The following is a 24,823-nucleotide window of genomic DNA, read 5'->3' on the forward strand; positions in this document are numbered from 1 at the left end:
GGAAGTAAAAGAAACCCAAATTAGGCAGTTTGCTAATGCTAGTGACTCTGAACAGAGATTAGACAAATAGAAAACTGTGGACTACAACAGTTTACATTTCTCCACATTTCCCTTAGAAAATGGAAAGTTGAGTTGTTCCAACAGCTGAATCTGGTGGGGAGACGATGACTCTAATGAAGGGAGAGGTATAATTCTCAGTGCACATTGTAAACAACCAATATTAAGCTGCTTTGGCTAAGCCTAGGACTGACTGGCTATTGAGACTTCACTGAAGGGAAGAAGGAAGAAAATATGAATCTGCTCTGGGGTGCCCTGAACTACATTTCTAGAGGCAGGGTAGGCGCAGAGCACGGGGCTGAATCTAATGCTTTGCCATTAATTCAATTTAGATGACCTGCTCCTGGCCCCCGGAGCCAATCCCCAGGAAGGATTCTGTGATGACAAGTCTGGCTCCGTGCTGAAGCACCTCCAACTCTGCCCACCAAACAAAGTTAGCAAATTGTAAAATGTTCATCATTTCCTAATTTTGTATTATACAATGGAATTAGGAACATAAACAGTAACACGCAGCAAAACCCCGAGCCTGCATAGGACTACCATCCTCTCAGCCACCTCTGCGTAGGCCAATCAGTTTGGAAAGTTTTTCACAGTTTTCAAGTTTCAGCGACTCTGCCTTCTGTTTCAATCGTTCATCTCTGTATAATCCTGCCAAATTGGTCAACTCTGACTCTGAAAGATAAAAGAGGTAACAATTCATCAAGAAAGTTGAGCTCCTCTGTTTCACTTCAATACTTCTGGAAGCAAAGCTCCTTTTACTTTAATGCTTTTTCTTTCAATTAAACTTAAGAAACACTCATTTACTCAAGAAACATGTATCAGGCAGCTACGCTACACCAGGTGCTGAGGATTAAGGGACACCTGTGATCCTGGAGTCCAACAGTATCTGTGCTCTATTACAAAAGCACTGGACTTAGTTCTTATCAATAGAACATTTGGCACCAGACTTAGGAAACCTGCACGCGTGCAGTAAAAGGAGACCCTGTTTCAGGGCTTTCCTACGAATGGTATTCAGATGGCAGTTGGGAGAGAATGGAGTCCAATCGCCTGTTCCTGTCATCTGAAACAAAGACAGCTGCTTCATCCTTCCCTCTGCGTTGCCGGATCATAACTCATACATGCGGACTGACACAGAGCCCTCCACCGGCAGGCATGCCTTCTATAGAAGGGCAGGTTGCCGGCGGCGTTCCTCATTCCCTCACCACATGTGGGGCCCCTAACTCAAAGGCCAAAGGCAGCTGGGCTCTTTTAAAAGTGAAATCATCTGGATCCGGTGACCTCTGTCTCCTTGACGAAATGTATTTCATTTTCTCTTCATGGTGGAGAAAGTCATTCTATTTTTAACCAGAATATAATCTCTGCTGTCCTCCCGGACTCAACAGTGGTTTGGCTGCCTCTCTTTTTTATTCTTTTGTATAGTTTCAGAGACATTCGTAGGAAGGAATGCCTGAAAAGCACCTCCAGAGACGTGTTGTGTATTAACAGGATGGCATGCTTCGAGGGGCTGCGTGGCTTCTGAAAGCCTCAGATAGCAAGCAGCTACTCAATGTTTAAAAGACCACACTTGTAAAAATGCTATTTTAATCATTCTGAAATATGTCTATCCATTCTTAGTCATCTTGCTGACAGATTTTGTTTTTCTTGGTGGAACGAGAGGCACCTGTCTGATTAATCAGCAAACTGCCTGGAAACAGGACTTAATACCTAGCCAGAGGGAACAATGCGCAGTGGTTTCTGAATAAGTCTGTATCAACACAAAATACAGGCATTTCTGCTCACAATGGTTCCGTTTACACCAAGTAAGGCCCAAAGTGCAGATTAAGTGCAGGACTCCAGGGTGAGGGGTGGGTATGCATGAAAACCCACCCTCTGCGATGTGGGTTCAGAGGCTGGGCCCTGGCCCAGCAGTTGCTTGGCAAACAGGGGGTCTCCTAGGCTCTAGAACAATGTGCTCTCACCCCGTGGCGTGGGGCCTGCAGTGCGTGCCAGCCAGAGCTTGCCCCCCGCACAGGCATCCTCGCAAGTGATGCGGCTTCAGGGCGGATCATGCGCCGCACCCAAATGAAAGCCCTCTGCTCCTTCGTTCCGCCCAGAGCTAGGCACTGACTCCATCTGTCTGGCTTCTTTGGCATGTGGGAAACCTGTTCAAGAGGGCTCTGTGAAATCAGGCTGTGCCTTTGGTCCTCTGAGTCACAGTTACACCAGTATATAGAGCAGATCCTGTGGCTTTGCTTTTCCTGGAAACGATTTCCTTAGGTTTTTTGTTACTGACCTTATCCAAATGTCTCATTGCCTGAAATCTCATTCCAGAAAACATTAAGGGCTAGTGATTCTTACTATTTTATACACTGACAACCACTGTAATGAGCTGATGAAAGAGAACTGCACATATATGAATGCTTTCCTCAAAACATGACGTTGCTTTTTTAAAGTTCATTGAAACCAGTTTTCAATGCTCCAGAGATTGACAGCAATGACCTTGCTCTAGAGCAATGACCTTGCACAAGGGCAGTGTTTCAAGGAACTATGTCCCACACCCCCATGACCATGCTTGGAGAAACTTCTCTCCAAACTGCCAGTGAATACTTTTGCACTTCAATGAACAAAAGGTCAACTCAATGAATATGTTACTTTTCACAAGTTCTGTTAATATTCAATAACTTCTAAGAAAAAACAAAATCTTTGGCAGGGGCAGGATCAAGAGAACATCTTTTCTTCTCCGCAAAATGTTTCCCCTGCCCTGAATGCCAGTGTAATAGATGGACAGAGCATTGCACCTTCAGGGTAAGCTGACTCAAGCAAATTGCCAAGAGAGGCAAGTCCCAAAGCCTCTCTCAAAAACACTCTGCATGACAGCCCAGATCAGAGTCCTGACAGCTGGAAGACCCCGACAGATCCCAACGACCATCATAATCCAGCCTCATAAGACAGTGCTGCATCCAGTCGAGCAAGGCCAAGCAAGGTCTGGATTCAGTCAGGATCCAAACACTTACTATATGCCAGACACCATGCTAAGCGTCATACTCATACCATCTTCTATAATCCATACAACCTCCTTGGGAGGAAGAAAGCAGAGAAAAGAAATTAACAAAAGATTTTAAAAGACAATGGCTAACTTTGCTAAAAACAGTTTCCATTCGGTATTTTGCCAAGAGTGAACTTTGTTCTCAAGCGGGTTTATTTTTACAACCTCCATGTGCTAAATTTAACCATGCTGGCTGCACTTGCTGCTGGATCCGGAGGGCAGATGCTGCTTGTTCTCAAATGGCACTTGGGCTGTGTGGAGGCTCCGGACAGCCACCATCCTTAAATGCCAGAAATAGATTTTTAAGGGGTGTGTGCTGATAACCCCCGGTTTGGAACTTGTGGGTACACGCATCATGCTCACCCACTGGATCTGTTTATACCTGGAGAGTGCCAAAGCCGTGAAAGTAGGCCTCATGAGGATGGGGACAAAAGCCTAGAAGCCACCTTAGGTGTAATCCTTACCATGAGCTCTCTGCATAATTTCAAAACCCTCTCAGAGTCTAAAATAATGGAGACTCTTAGGACATACGCTGTGGCCTTCACCTGATTTGGATCCACGTTTATAATGCCTTTAAGTCTAAGGCCTCTATCTTGCTCCAAAATTCTTTCCTGATTTTTGAAACTTGCAAAACCTAGTTTAACAGTGGGGTAGGGGTACTTCCTGACCCCTCAGTTTTTTCAATAAAAAAGCAACTTCCTCCTCCTGCTGAATTCCCCCTTACATCCAAGTCATTGCCCACCAAGCTCCTAATGCACCTGAGAGGTCAGGTGGGCTCTGCCCTACAGGAGTAGACAGCAGAGACAAGGTCCCTCAGGGGCAGGGTTAGGACACTTGCCCTGCTCAGTGATTCCTAGTACTCAGCAGTTTCACTGTTTTCCAGTCCTGAGAACCCTCTCTTCAAAAGACATTTGTGGAGCATCTGCTCTGAAGCAAAGACTGTGCCAAGGGCCTGGGACACAAAATTAGTAAGACATGGTTTTTGCCCTCAGAGAGCCCAGAGTCCAGCAGGGAGACTCATGTACCTACAGAACACGTTAATATGGCGAGGGTGGCACTGTCTTAGCAGGATGAGCAAAGTGCTTTAAAAACACAGAGGAAGGAGAGACTAACTTGGGGTGGGGTTGGGATGCATGACGGGTCAGCGAGGGCTTAGCAGTACTGTGACTGAGGATCTAAATTTATCAGACACTGTTAGATGTTTAACAATACCCAGTAACAGACAAGGTTTTAAAAAATGAGTTAGTTTGCTTTTTAAAAATTAACCAAAGCCAAGTTTTATAAGATACAATTACTAATGGATATGTGTGTGTGTGTGTGTGTGTGTGTGTGTGTGTGTACCCCCCATGAACACTCACTGGGGTTGGAAGCCAACACTGTCACCCCCATTGTCTCCAGGGAAACAGTGTGGAAGGCCTGCTCCTGGGAGAGTCGTTTTTGTTCTGTGTGGCTACAGCTGATTGGAGGGGAAGAGAAGGGGCACTGAACTCAATAACAACAACCTATAAAACTTTGGTTAGGTTGGATCAATCAGATTTCCCTCTGGGAAATGTGAAGTCAGGAAACCATGGACCAAACCAGCGAGCTACTTAAACAGGAAGCTTGTGATGTAGAAAGGGGCCAATGACTTGTGGGGTTGGGGAAGTTGGGAGAGTGAATAGGAGGGTAGCAACCAAAATAAACCATGGCAAATTAAGGCTGTGAAGGAGGAGAGCTTGAAAAAGCAAAGAAAAGAAGTTGGTAGAGAGAGGAGAGAGGGCAGATAGGCAGAGAGATGTAGGGACTCAGAGACAGACAGACAGATAGGCAACTAGTACTGCCCAAGTTCCTAAGATTTCCCAGTCCTGGCCACATGTATCCTGTCAATAAACTTCCCTTTTTTTGTAATATCCTGAATGGGCCTCTGTCCTATGCCTGTTCACGTAAACATCAGTAGCTCAAACAAGGAGAGACAAGGGATCAGGAAGCTGTGGATGCCTCAGGTTGGAAGCATGGCACCAGCTAAAGCCCCTTTTAGAGCGTCTTACTTTGTTGTTTCTCCTTCCAACAACTTGTCTGGATATAATCAATGTAATCCTTTTCTATCGTCTTCTCCAGGTCACGCAGAGATGCTCCTCTGTAGGCCTTGTCAAAGTTTTTATCCACAAAGTAAGGCACCTGTAGGTTCTGGGTTTCTCTAGAAATGGTGTAGCCCAAGGTCCTGAAACAAGGAGAGGGAGGCTCAGGTATGCCTGTCATACTTGGCAATATCACTTTTAGCACTGGCCTCACAGAGATCATTCACACAATCACCTCTTCAGAGGGCAGATGCAGATATCATGTTCCAATACATCTAACATTTATTATTTCCCAAGCAAAGCAGTAAGTGTAATGTCATCATTGTTGCTATTATGTGAGCATGTTCAAATGGATTCAGTCTCAACATATTTATTTCCTTAAAGGATTCACCTCCCTCTCTTCTCTCTCTCTCTCTTTTTAAATTTAAAACATACATCATGAAGGTTTGTCTTACATAATTATGAAATGATTACCACAATAGGTTCAGCTAACATCCATCTTCTCATATAGATACAATAAAAAGAAAAGAAAGAAGACAAGAATAAAGGCAAAAAAAACTTTCTCCTTGTGATGAGAACTCTCAGGATTTACTTTAACTTTCCTATCATACAGCAGTGCTACTACTGTAACACTGTGTTGTATGTGACATACCTCGTACTTATTTAACTTATAACTGTTAGTTTGTACCTTTGACTATCTTCCTTCAATTCCCCTTGCCTCTCTCCTCCACCTTCGGTAACCAGAAGTCTGATCTCTTTTTCTGAGTTTGTTTTTTTTTTTTTTTTTAGATTCCACATATAAGTGAGATCATACAGTATTTGTCTTTCTCTGACTTATTTCGCTTAGCATAATGCCTTCAAGGTCTCTCAATATTGTCACAAACGGTAGGATTTCTTCATTTTTTATGGCTGAATAATATTCCATAGTGTGTGTGTGTGTGTGTGTGTGTGTGTGTGTGTGTGTACAGGTTGTTTCCATGTCTTGGCTACTGTAAATAATGCTGCTGTGAATATGGGGGTGCAGCTATCTGGATTGACCTCTCTTAGACTGCTTTCTATGTTAAAAGTAGAATGCTGAATGCTTAAAAAACAATTTCTATATTGTATAGGACCTAGCATGGCACCTGGCGCAGAGTTGCTATTGGTAAATGTTGGCTGAATGAAATGATTGTTACTATAAACTATTTAAAAATAACCAGACAGCTTATACCAACTTAGTTCTAATTTTTAGGACATGATAAAAAGTACTTTACACATAGCCATTAGGTGAGAACTGCAAAAAACTAAGACAAAAGATTTCAATGATACCTCCAGGCTAACTCTCAGTGGGTCTAAGATATCCAAAGGTGTCTGGTGCTCAGAAACTTTAACAGGTCTGGGTTAACTGAAGTCTAACCATAAGAAAGTACAGAAGGGAGTTCAAATTCAAGTTAAAACAATGTGATGGCAATGTGCAAAATCCAAGCTGATTTTGTTCAAACTGGACAAAGTCCATCTTAAAGGAGTTATATTTGACCTTTTCCTAGCCTTTTCCTTTGATCTCTCAACTTATGGATCTTGCTGGATGTCTAAGAGCCATGACTGCTCTTGCCTCCCTCTGGGAAGCTGTTATCAGGGCAGGTTCCTGTCTGCCCCACTGGCCTGACAAGAAAGGAGGTAGCAGTAGCATATGGAGAAATATGGGAAGTCAGGAAATAAGAGGGAATCAGGCCATTGTGTCCCGACAGCAATAACCTCTCTCTGAGTCTCAGCTTTCCTCTCTGTAAAATGAAGATATTGATCTAGAATGATAGTCTTTAGTCTATAGTGATCACCAACAAGAGCTCTTCCTGTTAGGTACGGTTCCATGGAGTCCACATTTTGAAAGGTTTTTGTCTGCTAAACTAAAATAGTAATGACTCATTTCCCATTATTGATTAAAAAAAATAATCCAGTGATTCTCAGACTTTAGTATGACCAGAATTATCTGGAGGGCTTGTTAAAACTCATATTGCTGGTTCTCACCCCTAGAGTTTCTGAGTCAGTAGATATGGAGTAAGGCCTAAGAGTCTGCATTTCTAACATGCTGGCAGTTAATGCTGATGATGCTGGTCTAGGGATCAAATTGAGAACTGATTTAACTAAAATAATTAATTGAAGAAATTTAAAAATTCCTATCAGAGCTCAAATTTTCCATGCAATACAAACTTTATAATGATTTCTATATTTTTAGCAAAAGCAAAGAAATGAGATACTATGGTTTGACTGTATAGCCTTATGAATAAATGTACTATTCTTCCAATTTCTTAAATTGGAAATAATCACTAGACCTTAGTTACTATGTTCTCAGACTCACAGGGGTCCAGCGATACTATCACAAGCTCAGTAAGGTCCTTTTTAACTCTAAAGTGGAATGTTAAAGATTTAATCTGAACCTGGAGTTCGTCTATTAATCCTTCAGAAACCAGCCATTGCTATTCTGAAGCTGACCAGATGATGTCGCTGTAGAACAAAACAATCCAGGTCCTGAGTGCCTGGGAAACTGCCTAAAGAACAATATTTTTGAGTCTCTGTATTATTACTATCCAGCTGTTCCTTTAAACACAAAATCAGTGTTTTCTACAACAAAAGGTGAAATGGAATGTTAGTAATGTACCAGCTTGTTGTTAAGAAATATTTATAAATATTTGACTTACGATTTATAGAATAGACTATATGGGGGATTAGCAGCTAGCAGCTGAGTAATCACAGATATAATCACAATCACCAGAACTGGAAGTAACTGAATAAATGCAGAATATGTAGTCTGAAAAAGAAAAAGCATTTGGTGTAAGTGCTCTTCATCAATATAAAGCTTATTGAAAAGAGAACAGTTTTCCCAAAGAAAATATGAATTACTGATGTACTGCACATAGCCCAAGGCTTTTCTGGGAAGGTTGTACTTTCTGCTGAGAAGTACCAAACAGCCCCATTCTGTCTGCTGAAAAGGCTGAACGAGGCCCACCTACAATCTGGATTGACACTCAGTAATCCTTCTGCAGCCCCCTTTTCTAAGACCAATGAAGCAGACACCTGTGCGGGAGCTTGCCCAGACTGTGACTCTCATGAGGTCATGTTATTATGCAACTTTGTTGCCTTGGCCTCAGCTGAATGGACTGTGGGACATCTGGGAGACATCAAACCGTAGCAGGGATGATCACATTCTCCCTCCTAAGCATCTGGGATTGAGATCCATCATCATTCACTGCTAGGCAGTCACTTGAAGAAAGGACACATACTCTGAGGCACTGTAGACTGGACATTTGCAAGGGGAAGTAGAAAAGCCAGGCTGCTTAGAGAGAACAAAACAGATGCAGGGAGGCAGGAAAACTGGAGACAGTCTGGCCCCAAGAGTCATGGAGAGCACAGCTGCATGGGGGCCTGACAGCACCCCAGTTCCTGGTTCCCGTCTGACATAAGGCCCAGCAAGCTTCCTGCCCTTAAGCTTCATGAGACTCCCTTGATCCCTTACCTTAAACCCCCTTTAGTATTGAATATTTTGAAGGGGGTTCCTATTCTCTGCAGTCAAGAAAACGTTTTTCAAGACAGCCCCATAGGTGAACAGGTTTCCCAGGACAGTCACCAAAGAATGGATGGGGGAGGGGGTACCATTCTGGCTTATTTGGGCCAATTATCCAGCCCCTCTTGCCAGGCTTCTGCTTTCCTAAAGCACATTTTAGCAACATATCTCAAGTTGAACTTCGAAAACCTGATCATACTACATAAAGGTCAGCTCAGTACAAGTGTTTATGGGCAGCTGTTGTCCTGTCCTCCCCAGGTACCTGAGGCTTATCTTCTTCCTCTTCCTTCCGTGTCTGCATCCTCTCATGTCGGTGCCGCCGGCGGTAATAGTGGGGGTCATCTGTCACGTTTGAAAACATATGAATGTTTCCTGGAAAAGAAAGAAAAATACTTAGTATGCAATATGGCAAACACCCTTTCCTTGCCTTTTCCAAAGTCCTTGTTTCCAACTAGGTTCTCTGAGGGTAGAGTATTGTCCCATTTTACTCAGTAGAAAAATACAACAGTAGGTATGTCAAGTGAACCAGCTGGAAATGGGACATGCTTAGCTCTCTCGCCCTTATTTAAATAATCCTTTGTAACTAGTGAGTGAGAGAACCCCAAGAGGCTAAGAAAGATAGCACTTGGGCCATAAATCCTGTCTGACATGCTCATGTCTGCCTCCTTGCCCAATATCAGATTATGTCACTAGTATCTTTAATAGCACCTAACAAAATTCAATTTACTTCCCAGGCATTTAATTAACCCAACTTCCAACTCTCTGGGGGTACTTTTCTAACCTTTACCTTTATATAAATGCTATTTTGCAATAATGATAATACAGGCATTTTGCTTCTAATTTATAAAACACTTAAAAAAATATCCAATCCTCAGAGCAGCCTTGTGAGGTTGGTATTATCAACCCCATTTTTAGGTAAGGACACAAGATCAGACGGACTAAGTCAAAATCATGCATAGTTGGAGGGTGGAGACATGCCTTCAACCCCAGATTATCTGATTCCAAAGTTTGCTGTTGCCACCATACCATGGTCCCTCTATTCAGATCCTCAAACAGATCCTCAAAATATGTATGAATTTTTTTTTTTTTTGGCCGCACCGAGCGGCATGTGGGATCTTAGTTCCCCAGCCAGGGACTGAACCCGCACCCCCTGCAGTGGAAGCGTGGAGTCTTAACCACTGGACTGCCAGGGAAGTCCCTATGACTTCTTAAACGATAATTTTGGGATACTAACCTGTAGGAAAATGTCCTCCAAAGAAGACGTTGAACAGCTCTTCTGGAGTGATGTCGGCTTCAAAGTCCCTGTAATAATTATAAGGTCTGGCTCGAGGGGTAGTGAAAGTCACCTGTTCATCTCCATATTCATCATAGCGGAGTCTCTTCTCAGGATTGCTCAGGACTGCAAAGGCATTTCCTATTGCTGCAACAAAAACAAAAAGCACCTGAGTACATAGTCTTTGCTGTAGCTGAGGGTGATTATAGTAGTAGCAATGAAGAGCCCAGAGTTGATTGGTGCTGGACAACTTCACAGTGACCCAAGGAAAGGTGCTTGGGCCTAGAAAGTTCACCAAAGTGCTTGCCCTTGAAATCTTCCATGATCTAGTCTGATAAGCCTGAAACAACACTGGACTGAAGATGAACTAAGAAGTACTGTTCTCCGTCATCAAAAATGTGTTATTTCCTTGAGAGCAGTAGTTTATGGTTGGAAACAGTTCCTACATAAGTAGTGGTATTCTAACATGAAGTCACATACAATCTCCTGAATAAAATAATCAGTAAAAATCCTCCTGCTTGGCTAAAAGCAAAGTCCTCACTCATCAGTCTTATTTCAGCTTACTTTTTTTTTTTTGGCTGTGTTGGGTCTTCGTTGCTGCAAGCAGGGGCTATTCTTCGTTGGGGTGCGCGGGCTTCTCATTGCAGTGGCTTCTCTTGTTGTGGAGCACAGGTTCTAGGCACGTGGGCTTCAGTAGTTGTGGCACGCGGGCTCAGTACTTGTGGCACGCAGGCTCAGTAGTTGTGGCACACGGGCTTACTTGCTCCGCAGCATGCGGGGTCTTCCTGGACCAGGGATGGAACCCCTGTCCCCTGCATTGGCAGGCGGATTCTTAACCACTGTGCCTCCAGGGAAATCCCTCAGCCTACTTTTTTTTTTTTTTTTTTTTAATGAGGATCTTGAATCAGATGCGTATGTTTTTTTTTTTTTTTTGATTGATTGATTGATTGATTGATTTTGGCTGTGTTGGGTCTTCGTTTCTGTGCGAGGGCTTTCTCCAGTTGTGGCAAGCGGGGGCCACTCTTCATCGCGATGCGCGGGCCTCTCACCGCCGCGGCCTCTCTCGCCGCGGAGCACAGGCTCCAGACGCGCAGGCTCAGCAGTTGTGGCTCACGGGCCCAGCCGCTCCGCGGCATGTGGGATCTTCCCAGGCCAGGGCTCGAACCCGTGTCCCCTGCATTAGCAGGCAGACTCTCAACCACTGCGCCACCAGGGAAGCCCCCTCAGCCTACTTTTAAAAATGGTCTTTAGAAATTAACAAATGTATCTTCAGGGAATTCCCTGGCGGTCCAGTAGTTAGGACTCTGTGCTTTCACTGTCGAGGGCCTGGGTTCAATCCCTGGTCAGGGAACTAAGATCCCACAAGCCGAGCAGTGCGGCCAAAAAAAGAAAAAAAGTATCTCCAATGTCTCAAAGAGGGACCAAAGACTGAATAGATTACATATGCATACCATCACTTCTCCCTATGCACAAATGTGCAAACTTTGTCCAATTTCATTTAAAAATACAATCAGTGCCAACAATCAAAGAAATCTTGGAAAAAAATCTTTTAAGACATTCCTACCCACCTACCTTTAATTCAGTCAATACTGTCAGAAACATAGTCAGAAAGAGCATTTCCTTATGATTCTTCTAGCTAGGGAATTGTATTAAATATTTATAGCAATAAAACTGCTAAGCAGAAAAAACAAACAGAAAAACCTAAACAGAGTTGCTTAAACATTCACATCCCTTGAAATCGGGCAGATTTCTCCGAGAAATGGCATTAGTCTGTGAGGTACCTCACATGAAGGTGTGAGGAAATTGTGGGTTATCTGTTTCCTTGTAGAAACTGTGGGGAGAACTAGATTCACACTGGCACATCAGCAAGGGTAGCTTGCCCTCTGAGGTAAATGCTGACTTTAAAAAATGTCTCAGATCTATCATTTTTTACTTTTTCTTTTGAAAAATTTCAAATCTCCAGAAAAGACGAAAAAATAGTACAATAAAAACCTTTACATTTATTCATCAATTATTAGCATTTTACCACATTGCTTTCCTCAACTCTCTACACATACACATATAATATGTATTCATTTTTTTTGCTGAACCATTTGAAAGTAGGCCGCAGATATTACGACACTTCACCCCTAAATATTTTAGCTATGTCTCCGGAGAAGAAAGATATTCTCCTACATGATCACAACATCATATCATAGCTAAGAAAATTAACATCAATTCATTATCACCCAGTGAATCCATGCAAGGTTCATGAATTACATTTGGTTTCACGTCTCTTTAGTTACTTTTAGTCCAGAACAGTCTCCCCACCTTTCTTGTTTTTCATTATATTGAATTTTTTGAAGAGTAGTTCAGTGTTCTTTGTAGAATGTCCCATATTTTGATTGCTTCTTTATTAGATTCAGGTCAAACATTTTGGCAAGAATACCACATGGTATTACAACATGTAAGGTTAGGTTGTTCTAGTATTGGTGATGATAAGTTGGATCACTTGGTTAAAGTGGTGACAGCTAGCTATCTAGGTTATAAAGGAAAATTTCCCCTGTGTAATCAATAAGTATTCTGTGGGTGATAATTTGACATTATGTGAATATCGTATGCAACAACAACCTATCACCCAATGGTTTCGGCATCCATTGATAATCCTTGCCTTAATCAATGACATCCCTGAGGGTGAAGCTCTTAAGTAAGATTTTTATTTATGTGTTGGATCCAAAATATTTTTTAAGAATATATCACTGAAAGTATCATGGAAATCAATGGAAAAAAGATTCGATCTATAACCATGTTTTTGCTCTTTACAAAGCTGTATAAAGCTTTTTCATACATGTTAATAACAGAGGTTTCATGAACAAAGATTTTCATGGTCAAAGAAGTTTGGAAATGCTCTCTAGGCCCTACTTGCAAGTGGCCACCGACCTATAAGTTCCACAAGAGGAATCATATCTGTTTTCCTCACCATGGCACCTGGCACACAGATCTTCAATAAAGATTTGCTGAATCAAGGAATGAAAGGTTCCAAAAGGTGTCACAGAGAAACCAAATATTTTTTCCAAAAGAAATTAAGGTAAGTGAATGAGGACAGGAGAGAGCTATGCTAATAATCACTATCTAAGAGGTGTGGCAGGAAAAAACAAAACCCTGCTTGTGGACTTATAAAACAATTACAAGGGAGGCTGAAAACAACTTGCTGTGACCAAACAACATAGAAGGGCAGAATTAAGCATTAGTTTAGGATCAGACCTTTGAAAGCATCTGTTGCTCCAGGAGCACAGTTCTTGTCAGGATGAAATTTCAGGGCGAGTTTTCGGTAAGCTTTCTTAAGCCCTTCATCACTGGCATTTCGTGAAACCCCCAGAATTTCATAGTAATTTCTGCATTTCTTGATCCTAAAAACACAAATCAGAAATATTTTTTGGTATGTCTACAAAGGCCCCTTTTGTATAATTAACTGCAAAATAGTAAATCAATCCTCTCTCCAATCTGTGAGCCCCAAAACAAACCTAAAAGAAAACTGGTGAACACGTTAATGAAACATACAATTCACTAACAATGTCCTCCTCCCAGTGAGAGCTTAATTCCTTTCAAAGTATTTTTACATCTAATATTTTTTTCTTTCTATATCCCTGCAAGTGGATAGAACAAGTATACTAACCCTTATAATATTAAGACCCAAGCTAAGGTCCTCAGAGTTGAACCATTGGACAGCAAAGTCAGAAGAAATACCCCAACCATCCTTTTTTTTTTTTTTTTAAATCTACCTTTTGTTCCCCTTATGGCTATCTGTTTAAACTTTGTTTTAAAAAGTTAACATATTCACATAGTAGAAGAAAAATATCCAATAGTACTAAACTATATACAGTGAAAAATCTTCCTGCTTCCCCATTCCCTGTCCTCCAATCTCCTACCCTAAGAATAACCACAGTTAGAAGTTTTCTGTGGGGAGTTCCCTGGTGGCCTAATGGTTAGGGTTCTGGGCTTTCACTGCCATGGCCCAGGTTCAATCACTGGTCAGGGAACTGAGATCCTACAAGCTGTGTGGCACGGGAAAAAAAAAAAGAAGTTTTCTCTGATTCCTATGTACAGAGAGAGTACATGTATAGAGAGTTCCCCATTTTTTTTTTACATAAATGGAAGCATATTATAATCACCCTTCTGTATCTCATTTTTTTTTTCAAACTAACAATTTATCTTGGGAATTGATCCATAACTTATAAAGATAAAAAGTACAGGGATAACAGTTTAGACCACCAGAGTGTCAGTTCTGAACTTTTTGATCTAAGAAGTCTTTTATACTCTTATAAAATGATATAATGGCATGTTATATAGCCTCTCAAAAATTCCACTGTATAATTATGAAGGAATGAGAATGAAAAAGGCAAATAATACGTTTGCATTATCATGAAGATAGTTTTAAACTTGCAGACCCCTCCCCAAAAGGGTCTTGGGGTTCCCAAACCACACCTTGAGAGCGGGTGGACTACAGCATGAACTCTGGAGTCAAAATGCCTTGGTTGGCATCTGATCTTGCTGTGGACTTAACTCTGTGCCTTTGTTATCTTCTGAAATGGGCTGATAATTATACCTATATTTCACAGCTGTTATAATTAAATGAAGTATTCATTAAAATGCTTGATAGCATCTGACATGACGTAAATATTGGCTATTATTACAAATCTACCACATTCTACAGATGGTCAACAGGCACATGAAAAGATGCTCAACATTGCTAATTATTAGAGAAATGCAAATCAAAACTATAATTAGGTATCACCTCACACTGGTCAGAATGGCCATGATCAAAAAGTCTACAAATAGTAAATGCTGGCGAGGGCGTGGAGAAAAGAAACCCTCCTACACTTTTGGTGGGAATGTAAATTGGTGCAGCCACTATGGAGAACAGTATGGAGGTTCCTTAAAAAACTAAAAATAGAACTACCATATGATCCTGCAATCCCACTCCTGGGCATACATCTGGAAAAGATGAAAACTCTAATTTGAAAAGACACATGCACCCCAATGTTCATAGCAGCACTATTTACAATAGCCAAGACATGGAAGCAACCTAAGTGTTCATCGACAGATGAATGGATAGAGAAGATGTAGTATAGATATATACAATGGAATATTACTCAGCCATTAAAAAGGAATAAAATGCCATTTGCAGCAACATGGATGGACATACAGATTATCATACTAAGTGAAGTCAGATAAAGACAAATATGATATGATATCACTTATATGTGGAATCTAAAAAAATAACACAGATGAACTTATTTACCAAACAGATACAGACTCACAAACATAAAAAACAAATTTATGGTTACCAAAGGGGAAAGCGGGGATGGGGGTGGAGAGGAGGGAGATAAATTAAATCAGGAGTTTATAATTAACAGATACACACTACTTTATATAAAACAGATAAACAACAAGGTCCTACTGTATAGCACAGGGAACTATACTAATATCTTGTAATAACCTATAATGGAAAAGAATCTGGAAAAGAATATATATATATTCAGTTACATATAACACAACACTGCTGCACACCAGAAACTAACACAACATTGTAAATCAACTATATACTTTAAAATAAAAACCTACCACATTCTTTTAAAAAGCTGCATATTCTTGCATTTTATGGATGTATGTACATTCCCTACTGATGGACATTTAAAGTATCTCCATTTTTTTGCTACCACACAATTCAGTTAGGCAGGCAGAGACCCAGAGGCTTGTTGAAGAGGTCATAGTTAAGTCAGTAACACAGTTGGGACTATAATGCAGGGTCTGGAATGTCGGTCAGGGCCCTTCCCCAAGAGCTGCCCATGAGGATCCTATGGATTCCCCACCCTAGTTTCTGATCCCTCCTTCCATGGCAGATCCTCCCCTGCCTTTCTCTTTCCCTCTCTCCCTTATCAGATACATAATTTGAAAATATTTTTTCCTGTTTTACGGGTTGATTTTTCACCTTCTTGATGGTATCTTTTGAAGTACAAAAGTTTTTAATTTTGATGAAGGCCAATTTGCCTACTTTTTCTTTTATCCCTTGGGCTTTGGGTGTCAACAAGAAATCATTGCCTAATCCATATATCACAAAGCTTTACATTTGTTTCCTTCTAAGAGTTTTATGGTTTTAGCTCTTACATTTAGGTCTTCGAATTAATTTTTGTATTTGTGTGAGGAAGGGGTCCAAGTTCATTTTTGTGCATGTGGATATCCAGTTGTCCCAACAACATTTGTTGAAGACTAGTCTTTCCCCATTAAATTGTCTTGGCACTCTTGTCAAAAACCAATTAACCATAAATATAAAGGTTTATCTCTGGAGTCTCAATTCTATTCCATTGATCTACATGCCTATCCTATGCTGGTGCACACTGTCTTCATTACTGAAGCTTTGTAGTAGGTTTTGAAATTGGGAAGTGTGAGTCTTCCAACTTTGTACTTCTTTTTCAAGACTGTTTTGGCTACTCTGGGTCCTTTGCATTTTCATATGAATTTTAGGATCAGGTTGTCAATTTCTGCAAAAAAGGTAGCAGGGAATTTGATAGGGATTGTGTTAAATCTGTGGATCAATTTGAGGACTATTACCATATTACCAATATTAAGCCTTCCAATTCATGAATACAGGCAGTCTTCCCATTTATTTAGGTTTTCTTTAATTTCCTTTAATGAAGTTTGTAGTTTACAATGTAAAACCTTACATTTCTCTCATTAAATTTATTCCTAAGCATTTTATTTTTTTTGATGCTGTTATAAATGAAATTGTTTTCATTTTCAGATTGTTCATTGTTAGCATATAGAAAAATAATAATTTTTGTATATTGATCTTATACTGAACTTTGTCGAAGTAATTTATTAGTTCTAATAGTTTGTGTGTGGGGGGGTATTCCTTAAAATTTTCTATACTAGATCATATAATTTGTGAATATACTTTTACTTCTTCTTTCCAATTTGAATGGCTTCTACTTCTTTTTCTTGCTTAACTGTGCTGGCTTGAACTTCTAGCACAATGTTAAATAGAAATGGCTAGAATCTTGTTCCTGTCCTGTTCTTGATCTTGGAAAGCATCAAATTATTCACCATTAAGTATGATGTTAGCTGTGGATTTTTTTTAATTTAAGGAGGTTTTTTTAAAAAATAATTATTTATTTGGCTGTGCCAGGTCTTAGTTGAGGCATGCAGGATCTTCGTTGTGGTATGCGGGATCTTTAGTTGCGGCATGCAGGATCGAGTTCCCTGACCAGGGATCAAACTTGGCTCCCTGCATTGGGAGTGTGGAGTCTTAACCACTGGACCACCAGGGAAGTCCCAGCTGTGGATTTTTGGAAGATGACCTTTATCAGGTTGAGGAAGTTCCCTTCTATTCTTGGTGTGTTGAATACTGTTATCATGAAAGAGTGCAGGGTTTTGTCAAAAGCTTTTTCTACACCTATTGAAACAATCATGTGACTTTTGTCTTTTATTCTATTAATATGGTGTATTACATTATTTGATTTTCATGTGTTAAACAACCTTGCATTCCTAGGATAAATCTCACTTGGTCAAGATATATAATCCTTTTTATATGTTTTATATGTTGCAGAAATCTGTATCCATCTTGTGATGACTTTGTTTTTGGTTACAGGGTAATAATACTGGTCTCATAGAATGACTTGGGAAGAATTCCCTTCTTTGATATTTTCTAAAATAGTGAATGAAGGATTAGTTAATTTGTCTTCAGACATTTGGTAGAATTCACCAGTGAAGTCACCTGGGCCTGGGCTTTTCTTTTGGGAAATCGAATTTATCCATTTCATTCAAGTTATCTAATTTGTTGACATATAATTGTTCACAGTATTCTCTTATATAATCATTATTTTGTAAGATTGGTAGTGATATCCCCTATTTCACTCCTGATTTTATTTATTTGAGTCTTCTCCCTTTTTTCGCTTGGTCAGTCTAGCTAAAAATTTGTCAATTTTGTTGATATTTTCAAAAAACCAACTTTTGGTTTTGTAGATCTCTATTGTTTTGCTATCCTCTATTTCATTTAATTCCACTCTATATTATTTCCTTCATTCTGCTTGTTTGAATTTAGTTTGTTCTTCTTTTTTTAGAAGATTAGGTTATTGATTTGAGATTAAAAAAAAAAACATTTAGAGCTATGAATTTCCTTCTAAGTATTGCCTTAGCTGCATCCTATATGTTTTGGTATGTTGTATTTTCATTTTTTTAATTAATTTTTATTGGAGTGTAGTTGCTTTATAAGTGTTTTCATTTTCATTCATCTCAAAGTATTTTCTAATTTTCCTTGTGATTTCTTCTGTGACCTATTTGTTATTTAGGAATATGTTGTTTAATTTTCACATATTTGTGAATTACCCAAATTTTCTTCTGCTGTCAATTTCAAAGAACATACAGTGTTTGATTTTAATCCTTTTAAATTTATCAAGGCTTGTTTTATGGCCTAACACATGGTCTATCCCGGATAATGTTCCATGTATACTTGAGAAGAATGTGTGTTCTGCTGTTCTTGGGTAGAATGTTGTACAGGTGTCTGTTATGTCAAGCTCGTTTCCCCTGTCTCTCTTACAGTTGAAGCAGGGCAGTTACTTCAGATTATACCCTAACACTCCACTTCCACCTAGCCTTGCCTCTGAGGCCAAGAAGCTATTGTGCTTCAATAACAGTAATAAAAATAATAATAGCAGTCAATACTTACATAACACATCATCTGCTCCAGGCACTGTACATAAAATCACTCATTTAATCCCACCACAGGCTCACCTTTGTACTCCAAGCAGCTGCTCCTCAGTATAAGTGGCATTCCCCTCACCCTGTCGGGTTTGATTCCACTCATGCTCAGACTTCTTTTCCTTTTGTGCCTTCCTGCAGTTACAGCAACCACAGGGGTCATGACTTTCAGGAGGTCTGTCTTCTGGGTATTTGTTTCTTCTAACTGCATCAATGTAAGCTGCAAAGCAACAGCACCTCCATGAGGCTTCAGTCTGACCTGCAAATCAACTTTGCTACTGGCCTTAGCTATCTGGGAGGCTGCCTGTAGGCAAATGAGTGTGAGGCCCAGGTTACTGACATCATGCTGAGTTCTAAACACCCATATAAAGCTGAAGAAACATCTTCCTTGAGAAAACAATACAGAAAATACAGAGGCAATTATGAAAAACTTTTAATGCCAGAAATATGAAGCATAATAATGTCCACCATACCTACAGTCATCAGTCAGCAAATAATCTTCACTCAGAGCCAGTAAAGGGGCTCAAGAGGCATCTGCCCAATATCTTGGCTTTAGGGCAGCACAGGGGAAGCCTATTTCTCTGTGGTCCATGGTCAGAAGTGAATTGATCATAACACATTATTTTTTGTCGCAATGCCTCCCACCACTAAGATTTAAAGTAGAAATGAGTTCAATTTTTTAACTGACAGTTATAAAACTAATATGTACAAGATATTTGGCTAGATAAATCAAGGACATGTATGCATAAGATCTACTCCTGACCACAAGGAGGATATAGTTTAAAGGAGAGGATTTACTTAATCATAATGCCTGCAGAGTACGAAGAGGGCCATAGTAATATAGTCAAAGAAGGCAGAGTACTCGTGTCCTGTATGGAGGATCTGGGTAAGATTTTAAAAAACCCTTTCTCCTGCTTAACATCTCTTACTGACTAGCCACTGCTCGGTGTCCCAATTTCTTATAATGGGCCCAGCCTGTCTCTCCAGCCTCAAATCTCACCACAAGCTCCTTTGTAGTCTATGCTCTAGCCACACCAAACTCCCTTCAGATCATCAATGCTTTCTCTTTTCTCTGTGCCTTTGCACATGCTGTTCCCTCTGCCTGCAAAACTCTTCTCTAAGTAGGTCTGGCTAACTCCAACGCATCCTTCATGTCATCATATGTAACACTTTCTTCATGAGGCCTCTGACACCCAGGCCACGCTGAGTGCCTAGCCAGCATGCCCCCCAAACCTACGACCTTGCTGTGTAGCCCAGGACATTCTGGCCCTGTTTTGTAACTGACTGTTTACCTGTCAAACTCCCTCAGTAGACTTAGAGTTCTGTGGGCTCCGGGGCCCATGTCTGTCAAATCCCGCTGCAGGATCAGCATAATGCAGAGTACATAATAGGCACTGGCTAAGTACTCTTTGCCTGACTGTAGGATGGAAAAAGCTGGCCCATCCGTCCTGATGCTGGCTGCAGGGACAAGACCAAACCCAGGCCGAGGGTCAGGCAGCCCAGTTTGGAGGCGAAGATAAGGACCGGGTAAGCAAGCTGCGGGAAACCGCGTCACCCCGCTGACCCCGGCGCAGGCGGGCCTGACAGCTGCAGGCCCTGGGCGGGGCACGGGCCGGGGCGGGGCTGGGGGCCGGAGGCAACAAGTCGTCACGGGTGACTCTGGGTACCCGGCCGGGTCCTCAGCTTGAGCCAGCGCTCCTGGTTTCCGGATCCCGGCCCCCTGCCCTGGGCGGTCTCCCTCCTCACCAGGAACCCTACTCAGGCCCAGCATCTTCTCATAGCCCTCCATCCTTCATCTCAGGCCCAGGATCTCAGCCCCTTCAGGCGCCGTCAGGAGCCCCATTCCTGATTTCTCCCTGACCCTGCCCTGTCCCACCCTCCGGCCAGGACCTGATACCTTCCGTCCAGCGCTCCCCGCTGCCCAGTGTCGCTGCCATACCGCTTCCCAGTCAGCAGGTCTGCCGAGCCTCCCCCGCGCCCGAGGCTGAAAGGGAAGGGGGCGCAAAAAAGCGCGGGGCATGCTGGTCATTGTAGTCCAATCCATAGGAGCTGAGGGTCATTGGACTACAATTCCCGGCAGGGATCGCGCCAGGGGTCGCAGGTGCAGTGGTGTAAAGGGGCGCGACCCTTGCTGCCAGTTGACTGCTTTATGGCTAGCGGCTCTCAGCCTGAAAGTGTGGCCACGGCGGGCCGCGGTTTTCCTCATTTGTAGAGTGGGGATAGTGGCTTTGGCCCCGCCTAACACTTCGGACGTTCAAGGAGACGCGATGAGATCCATCCTGGGAAAGGCTTTGCAAACTATGGGCTAGAGGGTGACACTATGACTATTTTTATCCTCAGGATGTCCTTTTTAAATATAGCTGATGCCTGTTCTGTGCAAAGTGTATGTTCGGTCCTGGACAGGTTTTGGTGATGTCGAACCTAACCCTGGGGAGAACCAAGAAAATAAGAAAGTGAGAGATATATGGGGTTAGAGGGCGGCTCCTCTGGCATAGCTTCATTAGAGGGACCGGTAGGAGTCAGGGGTAGAGAAAGAAGAAAAAGGCAGGTATTGGAGCTGGTATATCGATCCCCTATCTTTGCTGTTCCTTATCCTTCATTCATCCCATCCTACTCCAGGGCCCCTTGGAGACTTTTCTCCTCTCCTCCACCCCATTTGTTTCCTTGGCCCATTCCCTTCTTTTCTGAAGGATCGGGCCCTAGGAGATTAGTAAAAAGGAAATGAAGAAATATTCCTGCTTTTCCCCACCCAGGTTTGTATGGGGCCTAGCAAAGAATAAAAGCAATTCTTCATAGGTGGGTAGGTCCGGTGTCACTGACTCATCCCTGCAGGTGAATTGGGATGGCCAAAAATCAGGTCTGCAAAAGTGAAAAATGATCATGTACATCCCCAAATAAAAAATTACCTGGAATTCATTGAGATCTTAGGAAGACCAAATCAGTTATGTCAAGTATGATATCAACCAGCAGTTACTTAGGTAGTTGGAGTGGGGAGATGTACAGCCCTAGACACAAACTGAAAGGGTAAATGCCTTCAGTGGTATGCAGTTCCATCCCTTCTCTGCAGTCATGGCCCTGGGATATATGAGCATCAGTGTGTTCACAGAAGGCTGGGTCCTGAAGAAGCCACTTGTGCTCTTCCGACAAGGGGTCTGATCAGGGACATCCTTTAGGTGGTCGAATATAAGAAGGAAGTGTATTTGGTTTAGGGACGCTAGACAGACTGATCTAGAAGATGGACAGGGGAAGGTGGAATATGTCTCGAAGTCCAGGGGCACAGGGCTAAGGTCTGGAGATACTCAAAGATGTCAGAGTGCCATGAAGTGAGAGGTATCTGGTTGAGAGTGGGGATACTAGAGCATTTTAGGGGGAATTGGATTGAGAAGGGGTGCTACAAATTATGGGGCTACTTAGGAGTAGAGTCCAGGTTCAAGAATGCTGGACAAGATTTGGGAAGCTGGGGCCTCTTGAAAATGTCTGGTACCTCAACAACCTTTCCCATTATCCTCTGAAACCTCACTTCCTCCTCTTCTAGATGGCTCATTTACTCCTCGATCAGTAAACAATGGTTTAGCTTGCAACCTTCTCAGGTGTTGCCATGCACGTATATCCTAGAGCTCAGTTACACCTCAATTAACACCTCTGGATGAATTTTGCTATGACTATATCACCAGGACTAACTTAGAACTCCAAACCTCAACACTTAGAACACTTCTGTGCCAGTTTTTGCTTAAGCATGCCAACCACGCAACAAAAATAATTCCCACTGTCAAATTCAATCTCTGTGTTTGGTAAAAGAGGAAGCTGTGGGCTCAACAGCCTCCAGATAGAGGTGCCAGGGGAAAGCAATCCACAGGAAGAGTGAGAGCACCTGGGAAGGAAATAAAGGACAAGAACTTGGCAGTTCTCAAAGAGAGGAAGGTAGGTGCAGAAAGAAGTTCAAAGAGGTAAGAAAGGACATCCACAGATCCAGGGGAAACTGCTGAGCAGAGGCACACAATGTTTTCCAGCAGATTCAAATAGAATTGAGTAGTACTAGCCTGGCTTTGGGAAACTGTGTTCTAGACCTAGGCTGGGGACCCTGCAGTGACTCTTTACCTGCTAAACCATTTTACCTAGAGCCAGCCTCGAATTTCTATCAGTTTTCTCTTCTTACTTTTAGAAAAACTTGTTGAACTGTAGTGAATTTTTGCTGGTGATACTGAGGTTTGCCATGTGCCCTATATGATTGAGGTGCTGCCCCATCCAGCCCTGGAAGAAAGATACTGAGTAAATGATCCCTCTATTCAACTGGGCCTGTGCTCCTGAGCTGGCTTGTTGGTTGCCCCCCCATAGGATGAGGGGAGAAGCAAGGGAAGAACACACAGCAACCACCCCACCCCTGCCACCCGTTCCTGCTTTGGGGCCCTTTAGTCCTGTGTTAGAATAGGGAGGAAGCCGTCTTCTAAATGGCCACCATCCTGTTGTCTAGACATAAAGGAAGAGATATGGTCTCAGGGAAGCTGCAGGGAAAGGCTATATATACTTGGATTTCCTGTCAGAGGTGGGGTCTTGTATTTACATAAGTAGTAGGATCCTCCAGCAGAACCCCATCTAATATAATTTGCTAGAGAGCGGAATTCAGCATTAAGTGAATTCATCCTCAACCCCTTCGCAAAGGGTAGTTATTTGGCAACAGGAAAATCAACATGGCTAATGTGGTATTGCAATGTCAGTTTCAGGGTAAAAGCCTTTCAATCTCATATTAATACAAGTTCACCCCAACTCTCCCATATATAAATACCTTAGGACTAACAGCTCATATTTACAGGACATTGTCCAGAGTCAGGGGGAAGTTTGTGGCCTTATATGGAAGATGTCAACTTACCTAGAACGAAGCCCATGTCCTTGACCTAATTAGTCCAGCATGATAAGCATCTGAACTAAGTACCCATGGCAGTCAGAATAACAATAACAATTCAAACAGAATCCAGTACTTCTAGACATTGTTAGGTCACCTGCAGAGTTCTGTCCCAGTGATGGATTTTTGTACTGGAACTGGCTTGGAAGTCATATGCTTTTTGCATTGTGGCTTAAATAAAATATATCTGAATTATTTTTTTAAATGCTATAGTCTTGCTGTCATAGGTTGGGTACTCCAAGAAATAGAGTCTCTGAGATTTACATGCTGAAGGTTTATTGGTGAGTGCTCCTGGAACTACAGTTGTGAGGAATAAGGGAAGCAGGATTAAGCAGAGGGAGAAATTGAGGCAAGGGGTCCAGGTCTTCATCTCCACCTCCCCACCCCATCAACTGGTCATCAGTCAGCTATGAGCCCTCAGCAGCCAACACTCCCAGCAATTCAAGATCAAGGGTCTTGATCCTGAAGTGGAACCTGGGTGGTGGTAGTCCATGTTGTCTGCTGCAATTGCCAGCTAGTGCTTTTACTTCCCAAGTGTCTCCACATTTACTATTCCATTTTACCTACCAAGTAGCCTGTGAGAGAGACAGGGCCAGATCGGGATCATTCTTCCACATTAATACACATGAACGCGCAGGAAAACCTAAGTCCAGAGAATCTAAGTCCCAGAGTCACCCAAGACTTGTCTCTGGCTCCCACCCAGAGCGATCTCTACTTAAAAGATTGTGTTTATTTTTTCTTACATCTAGAGTTTATAGAACTGTAAAATATAAGAACCCAAAAAGATAGTGAAGGCCAGGTAGTCTACCTCATTTTATAAGTAAGAAAAGTAAGAAAGTAGGCTCAGAGATTGGGATGATTTCGCCAAAATCAAGCTACAAGTCTGTGGCAGAGCCCAGCCTTTTGACTAGATTTCCTGCACTAAAGATCCAGTTTTCATGATCTCTGATGTGCTGAGCACAGTGTACCACATAGGAGCTACAGACATGAGCAGGTTATAAAATCCTCTGCCCTAGAGGATTTTAGAATCCAGTAGGTTTCTTCAGGCCACTTTAATAGTTTCACTGAGACAAGTAGAGTGAAACTTTCTGTTCTAAGTGTTCTCTCTCCTTGCAGAGTCTAAATCCAGAAAAAAATAGCATATGGTTCCTTCAGAATGGGTAATCTATGCTCTAAACTGCCATCAACCAGATGCCTGTTGCACTCCATGCATACATACCCAGATGACTCTTCCATT

General features: G+C 42.0%; 1 protein-coding gene across 1 annotated transcript; it reads right to left on the bottom strand.

Annotated features, from left to right (window-relative positions):
• Window positions 1–215: 215 nt before the first annotated feature.
• On the bottom strand, window positions 216–22,993 carry DNAJC18 (DnaJ heat shock protein family (Hsp40) member C18). The gene is made up of 8 exons (XM_007172248.3): window positions 20,584–22,993; window positions 18,720–18,906; window positions 13,194–13,339; window positions 9,912–10,097; window positions 8,940–9,049; window positions 7,815–7,924; window positions 5,110–5,282; window positions 216–729 (listed from the first exon to the last, which is right to left on the bottom strand). The coding sequence occupies exons 1-8, from the start codon at window positions 20,621–20,623 to the stop codon at window positions 605–607; spliced, it is 1,077 nt and encodes a 358-aa protein (XP_007172310.2). The 5' UTR covers window positions 20,624–22,993; the 3' UTR covers window positions 216–604.
• Between the last annotated feature and the right edge of the window lie 1,830 nt (window positions 22,994–24,823).

The sequence above is a fragment of the Balaenoptera acutorostrata genome, chromosome 2 (assembly GCF_949987535.1).
Source record: "Balaenoptera acutorostrata chromosome 2, mBalAcu1.1, whole genome shotgun sequence".
Taxonomy (NCBI): Eukaryota; Metazoa; Chordata; class Mammalia; order Artiodactyla; family Balaenopteridae; genus Balaenoptera; species Balaenoptera acutorostrata.